The sequence below is a fragment of the Tupaia chinensis genome, unplaced genomic scaffold (assembly GCF_000334495.1).
Source record: "Tupaia chinensis unplaced genomic scaffold, TupChi_1.0 Scaffold000673_1, whole genome shotgun sequence".
Lineage (NCBI taxonomy): Eukaryota > Metazoa > Chordata > Mammalia > Scandentia > Tupaiidae > Tupaia > Tupaia belangeri.
In genome coordinates, this window is record NW_006160196.1 from 1,504,126 (window position 1) to 1,511,442 (window position 7,317).

The 7,317-nt window shown below is 54.6% G+C and overlaps 1 protein-coding gene across 3 annotated transcripts; it reads left to right on the forward strand.

Moving 5' to 3' along the window:
• The first annotated feature begins 1,967 nt into the window (after positions 1 to 1,967).
• IZUMO1 (izumo sperm-oocyte fusion 1) lies at positions 1,968 to 7,223 on the forward strand. Of its 3 annotated transcripts, XM_006160231.3 has the most exons (9): positions 1,968 to 3,024; positions 3,372 to 3,446; positions 4,850 to 4,936; positions 5,170 to 5,190; positions 5,499 to 5,579; positions 5,754 to 5,854; positions 6,120 to 6,273; positions 6,539 to 6,725; positions 6,956 to 7,223. In XM_006160231.3, exons 1-9 carry the CDS (start codon positions 2,706 to 2,708, stop codon positions 7,074 to 7,076), a joined length of 1,146 nt encoding a protein of 381 aa, XP_006160293.1. In that variant the 5' UTR covers positions 1,968 to 2,705; the 3' UTR covers positions 7,077 to 7,223. The 3 variants fall into 3 exon arrangements, with proteins under 3 accessions (XP_006160293.1, XP_014447806.1, XP_027632278.1); XM_014592320.2 differs by lacking the exon at positions 5,170 to 5,190; XM_027776477.1 differs by lacking the exons at positions 1,968 to 3,024; positions 3,372 to 3,446; positions 4,850 to 4,936; positions 5,170 to 5,190 and having other exon boundaries at positions 5,510 to 5,545.
• The last annotated feature ends 94 nt before the right edge of the window (positions 7,224 to 7,317 follow it).

The following is a 7,317-nucleotide window of genomic DNA, read 5'->3' on the forward strand; positions in this document are numbered from 1 at the left end:
CAGATCACTAGGTATAGGGAACCCACCCGTTTGTGCTAGCTTGCTCTTTTCTAGAAGAGGTGTTACTCCTCTGGGTCCTCAGACAACTGAAAGACTTTGTGGTTGTTCTAAAGCAAGCACTCACCAGCTCCCCTGTGTTTCTGGAATGATGGGGGGGGGCATTTGCTCTGGAGAGTGCTGTGTGTGGTATAGAACCCTACAGAGCCTTCTGAAATTCCAGATAAAGTGGTGCAGAATCTAATGAAGATAAAACCAGAAGCTTGGCCAGCAACGCTGAGAGGTGGAAGACAAACTGGTCTAGCTGGCCGGCCTCTTGCTCTTTTCCATCAGAAAACCTGGAGTAATTGGTGAGCAAAGTAGAACTCTGTCCAACCAGTCAAGCCTGAGCAAACGTCCAAAACTCTTTTTTAATGGGACCAGCAGTTAGCATAATGGCTATGTCACTGAACTCCCATGTAGTCGACCGTGGTTCGCGTCCCAGACCCGGTGGCTTAAACTCACGCTGGGCACATGGGCGTGCGTGCCCAAGATCCCGAGAGGGGAATGGAGGAGAAGGGATTGTGGTGTGGCCATCCCCCCTGGGGGGTGATTTCTTGCTTTCTGTCTCTCTGTCTCTGTCTGCCTGGCAAGCGCACGCACCTTATAGCAAAAAAACCTCTTAAAAAAATTTTTTTTTAGTAAGATAGGTTAAAACATGTTAGCTGAAGTTTCTGGAATTGAACTTTCCAGATCTCCAGGTTAAATAGTTGAGAAACTGCCAAAGACAGAAGCGGGAGATTTTGGCACCAAGTTTATATTGCTGCTCACGGTTAAGGAAGTTTCCTCCTCTGCTGCGGGGCTGTTGGGGATCTAGGAATCTAATTTCTGAAAGTCAGCAACATAAACATGCCATTTGGGTTTGCAGAAAGCCATTGGGTCCATGACCCTTGCCAGCCAGTCTTCCCTGAATCCACAGAACCATCATTTCGATCTGGGCAGGTCTGGGATGAAAGAACTGAGAGGCATACAGATCCCGGACCCAGGCACAGACCCAGGCAGAGCACAGAGGCCAAGGAGGATGTTTCTCGACTAGGATTTCAGGAGTCCTTTGCTGCCCCCTTTGGAGGGCGAAGGAAACTTATTTAATCCAGTCAACTCTGACCGCATCGCCTACCCACTCATGCAAGAACTCAATTCTCTAGTCTTCTCAGGGAGTTTCAGGGTACCATTCCCAGCTCAGCTCCACAGGTAGGAGAATGGAAGGCATAAATTAAAGGCCACATTACCAACCCTGTCTCTGCAGCATTTTTGGAGCCTGTGTGTGTGTGTGTGTGTGTGTGTGTGTGTGTAATTAAGAGTAGAAGGGGAATGGTGGGGAGCTCACGAGGACTTTTTCATGATTGTTCTTGATGTTTTGGGGTGGTGTCCCTGTTCAGATCTGACAGCCTGTGTTGGAATGATGTGAGCTGTGCCCCCTTTTTTTCTGCTGCTGTATTTCAGTCATACAGAAAGGTCATGAGAAAGAGACCGTCCAAGAACCAAAGGTCTGAGCTTCTTCCGGATCCTCAGTTACTGGTTCCTAGACCTTTCTCATTGGGACCTCAGCTTTCAGCCCGGTAGGCTGGAGGGAAGGTAGAGGCTGTGTACAGAATGTATAATTACTAAACTACATTTCCCGTAATGCCATGGGGCTGGAGGCACTTTTTGGCGAGGGATCCCAGTGCATTCTGGGAGTCGTAGTCCTGGGGCCAGTGAGGACCGAGGCTCCGCATCTTCCAGACTAGACAGATGCCAGGTTTTCCAAAACTGGGGGGCATCTAATCGGAAGTCTTGGCCCAAAGGAAGGAAGGACCGTAAAAGCCCGAAGCCCCGTCCTCGGTTCTGGAAGCTGTGGGGCAGACAGGCAGCTTCCCCTTCGGTGGGCGCTGGGGAGGTTCCAATCTGAAAGAGCGGCCTCCTGTGACGTCATGGGCGGTGGGCGGAGCCTCCTTTTGTTGCAGTCCAATGAGCGTTGGGTTTCTGGTCGACGGCGCTGGGTCGAGGGAAACTCCGGGGAATCTCTCAGGGAATTTGGGGGTCTCCCATGTGGGGAGCTCCACGGGCGGGAGAAGCTGTAGGGCTCCCTTGCAGAGAGGAGACAAAAAGCTCTCGACTGCCTGCGACCAGCCTCACCCTCACCCCCTACCAAATCCTTCATTTTAGCTTTGGGCAGATGCAAGGGAAGGGCGGGGCGCCGGCTTTCTCTTTAAAAGTCCTCGCAACCTGAACTGGACTCCTCGGCAAATCCTACTGTTTGAGGACACAGATCAGGGCCCGGGGTTGGGGAGCAGTTGTTAGGGTGCATCGGGACTCCTCTGTTTTCCAAGGAGAACGGCGTACCCTGCAGATTGGGTGCACGGTGGAGGTCGGGAAGGGCGGTCAAAGGCCCTTTGGGTCTGAGGACGGCTTGGAGTCCTACCCACGTTTGTACCGCCAGTGTCTCATCAATCCCCGGAGTTGGGGACCCCGCGGTTTGGGAATTCGGGGTGGGATGGGGCTCCGGGGTCTTAAATTTGAAGACTGGCGAGTACATCCTGTTGCTTGCTGATCTCTCAATTGGGAAACCGTAAATTTAGTGTCCCCTGGCTTGGGGATTCAGTTCCACGTCTCAGGGACAGTTGATACAGGACAATAAGTCCTCTTTATTTGGAGGTTGGTAGATAGGGAACCCAGCAGGATCCCCAAAGATGCGTTTTGGCACTCTCCTGGCCTTGGTTTGGGGTGAGAGGACACTCCCTGGCGGTCCTCAGGGACTGCCAGCTCTGGCCACAATGGGGCCAAGTTTTGTGCTCCGGTGGGTAGCACTGCTGGCCTGCCTGCTTCCTGCTGGGGGCTGTGTCATATGTGATCCCTCCGTGGTGGCAGCACTGAAGTCCTTGGAAAAGGATTACCTGCCTGGCCACCTGGATGCCAAGCATCACAAAGACGTGATGGAAAGGGTACAGCACGCTGTGAGGGATTTCAATGACTTGCCCATTAATGAGACGTCCTACATGGGAGCTGTTGGTGAGGGCAGGGCTGAGTGGGGCGTTCCCGGGTCCTGGAAGAGGAGGGGGCTGGGGCCAGGACTGCTGGGGCTAGGGAGAGGAAAGGGCTAGGCCAGGGTTTCCTGGGTTTGGGAATGGAGAAGACTGGGATACAGATCCCGGCATTCTCAGGGGCTAGCAGATACTTGCCTCTACTCCTCATTCAGCAGTTTTATGTACTAAAACTACAACTCCCAGAAGGCAAGGCGAGGCCAGCCTCTTAACCAGGCCTACCCTTGCCCAGTGGCTTCCTGAGTATTTTAGTTTCTAAGCTAGGCGAGCCCATGAGACACTAACGCTGAGATCCAGGCTTTATCTCCCCCACAGATGAGGCCACACTAGAAAAGGCATCCTGGAGTCTGCTGAAGGATTTGAAACGCATCACAGACAGTGAGGTAGAAGGTAAATGCACCAAGGGGGGCTCTGTGCTCTCTCAGAAAAGCCATTGCTGGTGATGCCTGGCCTCTTGGTCAGATACTCAGCTCTGGAGCCAGACTGCCAAGGTTCAAATTCCGGCTCTGCCACTTGCTAGCTGCATGGTCTTGAGCAAGAGTCTTCGCGACTTCCACAGCTTTATTTATTTATTTTTTTTTTGAGAGTTTTTTTGCTATAGGATGTGTGTGCTCGCCAGAAAGACAGAGAGACACAGAGAAACAGAAAGAAAGCGAGAAACCACCCCCAGGGGGGATGGCCACAATCCCTTCTCCTCCATTCTCCTCTCGGGATCTTGGGCACGCACACACACACGCCCAGCGTGAGTTTAAGCCATCAGGTCCGGGACTTGAACCGTGGTTGACTACATGGGAGTCCAGCGACATAGCCATTATGCCATCTGCTGGTCCCATTTCAGCTTTATCTTTTTAAACTTTATTAATTATTATTATTATTTTAATTTGCTATAGTCATCAGAGAGAGCGGGGGAAAGTGAGAACGCAAGTTGCCAGACCTAGGACTCAAACAGGTCGGCCATGTGGAAGCCCAGCGCCTTAACCACCGCGCCACCTACTGGCCTCCTCCGCTTTATTTTATTGTTTTTTGCTTGTTGTTTTTTTTTTTTTTTTTAGTTTTTTTTACTGTAGGGCATGTGCTCTGGCTGAAGAAGAGAGAGACAGAGAGATACGGAGAGAGGGAAAGTGAGAAGTCACTGCCCAGGGGCATGGCCATGCTGCAATCCCTTCTCCCCCATTCTCCTCTAGGAATTTGGGGTACACATACACACGCACCTGGTGTGAGTTTCAAGCCACTCAGTCTGGGACTCGGACCATGGTCAGCCATGGGAGAGTCCAGCTGCCTTGCCCACCAAGGCACCTGCTCACCCAGCTCCCTCCGCTTTGTTTTTTTTGAGAGGTTTTTGCCATAGGGCGCGTGTGCTCACCAGATAGAGACAGAGAGACAGAAAGCGAGAAATCACCCCCCAGAGGGGATGGTCACGCCGAAATCTCTTCTCCTTCATTCTCTTCTCGGGATCTTGGGCACGCACATACACACGCACCCGGCATCAGTTTAAGCCACCGGGTCCGGGACTTGAACCATGGGCGACTATGTGGAAGTCCAGCGACATAGCCACTATGCTAACTGCTGGTCCCCTCCCTCAGCCTTAAAATGCCCTGAAATAGAGACCATGATTGCCTTCCACCCTCAGTTGTGACGATGAGATGTGTATTGCTTTGCTCCTTGGTCAGGGCTGTGCTAACTGGTCAGTTTCAGGGCTCTTCCCTGGGAAGGCCAGGGTGGAATGGCGGCTCTGAGTCACAGGAGACTCCTGCACCTCTCACCTAGGATCGCACCGTCTCACTTCCTCCCAGGTGAGCTCTTCGTGAGGGAGCTGTTCTGGATGCTGCACCTGCAGAAGGCCACCTTTGCCACCTTTGCCGCTCAGTTCCAGACAGAGGGTGAGGGCAGAAGCAAATCAGGGACCCCAGCGCCTTTACTGTCCAAAGTCCCTATCCCTGGCCAGTTTCTTCTCAAGTCCTGTCCCGCTCCTTCCCTGGTCCACTGCTCCCTTAGACCCAGGGCCTTCCCGCCTCAGACACAGTAGCCTTCCCCCACCCCCTCTCCCATCATCTATAATTTAGAAATCTGACTCTCAACGCCTCACTGTCTTTTCTCCCTGCTTCGGAGGCAGCTTATTGTCCCAACAAATGTGGTGAGTCTGGATTACAGAGGCCAGTCCTCTATCCCCCTTCCCTGACCTTCTTGGACCACTGTGGTTTCTTCATTTTCGGCCTCTGAAGGGTCCCTGGTCTCCAATACTCTTCTACCTTGCATTTCCTGGGGAGCAGGTTGGATGCTGTTTGAGCTCTTTTCTGAGCCTGGCGCAAGCAGGCCCGTCCCGCTGCTTTCTGGCCCCGCCCTTCGCGCTGAACCCTGGGGATTTGGTGCGTGCGAGGCCCCGCCTCTTCTCCCTAGCCCCGCCTCTTAGGGACGAATAAGCGATTAGACCCTGCCTTCCAGGAATGATGTTGCAGACTCTGATCTGGTGCGATAACTGCAAGAAGCAGGTTCATGCTTGTCGAAAGTCCTACGATTGCGGGGGTGAGGGAGGTGGACCCACAGGAGGGGATGGTGCATGCGGGGCCAGAGGACAGGCGGACTCTGGAGAGAGCCAAAACTAGCAGGCTGAAAAGAAAAGGCGGGCCCCACAGATACAATGAGTGGAGGGAGGGTACAGAGCCCTGAAGGAGCGTCCCCAGTAACCCCCATTCCCAGGGCGCCAAGTGGAAGTCTATGAGATGGAAGACCTGATCCTGGACTGTGAGCTGAACTGGCATCACGCCTCTCAAGGCCTCACGGAGTACAGTTTTTACAGGGTGGGACCCTCCAACTCCTGTAACGGTTGGACTCCCTTTCCATCAGGCCTGTGTGGGCCCCTGGCCCGTAGATCCACTGGCCCGCACCCACACCCACGACCCATGACCAATAGGTGTGGCTTCTGCTGACCCCAGGAGACCCTATACCCTGACCAGTGACACCCTGGACTCCCTCTTCCCACACTGAGGCCCCATGACCTCACCCCTGTACTCCCCTAACCCCTGAATTCCCCAGGCCGCTGAGACCCCTTGAGCTTGGGTCTAGGTTTGGGCGAACGATTCTGAGACCTTGGTGTCCAGGAAGAAAGAGCCCACCCTGACCAAGCCGATGGTGGGTCCAGAGGATGAAGGCAACTACCGCTGTGAGCTGGGCACAGTGAATTCTGGCCCAGCCACGATCATCTATTTCCATGTCACAGGTCAGGGCCACGGAGTTCAGACAAGCATGGGATGGAGGGCCTGGGAAGTTGGGGTGAGCTCAGGGGTGTGGTCTCAGCTACAGAGGGGCGACTTCCGGTTGGGTGTGGCTTCAGGCTTTGGGGCGTGGCCTCCAGCTGTAGCAAAGGATGTGTGGGGATCTTGTGCAATTGGAGGTGCTGGAGGGCCTGGGTGCTGGGCTGGCTTGCCTTTGGGGGGCCAAGGAGGGCCTCCAAGCCCCCCAGGACTTCGACCTTCCTCCATCAGTGCTGCCCGAAAGGGTTGAGGAGGAAATACCGTCACCGAACATCATAACCGAGGGTGAGGTGACCCCAGTACACCCCGAGTCGTCCACAACAGTGCAGTCTTTGAGGCCCGAGGACGTGCTGAGAAGCCGCCTCCTCGGGCTGCTGATCTTGTGCTCTGCGGTGCTGGTAGCCGGCATAGCCTTCGCGTGAGCATCCCTGAGAGGGCAGGGCTTGGGGCGAGGGGCAGGGCTTCCTGCAGCGCGTGCCCAGGGGTCCGGAAGCTACTGAGAACTGAGCCCTGTGCTTCCCCTGGGGCGGGGCTTACTTAGGAGCATAAGACTTGGGTGATCGCTAGAATAAGGTTAGATGGGGGGGATGCTGAGAAGGTGGCCCTCGCTCGGTACCTAACTTGGTCCCACTGTTCACACCCCCCCAGGATAGCTTCCCGGAGTAAGGTGGTAGGTTTCATTAAGTCCTCACTGCTGGCGGCTGGCGGCGGAGCTGCACAGCACCCCCGGGTTCCGGAGGAAAAGGCCACAGATTCGAGGAGCCAATAAATGTTTACCTTGTTGTCCAAGTATCTGACTCGTTCCTGACTGCGCCTACCTTTCGGTTCCTCCAGAGGATCTCTGTCTGGGAGCATCCTCCTGCCCGAGGGAGGAGGGGCTGGACACCTGGGCCCCTGGGCCCTGGAGACCAACTGACTCGGGTGTAATTCCAGAATCAAGGAACAAGGCTGGGCCAGCCCTCCCCAGATCTCCTCCCCCAGGCCTGGTCTCCCCACAGGACGCCCCCTCC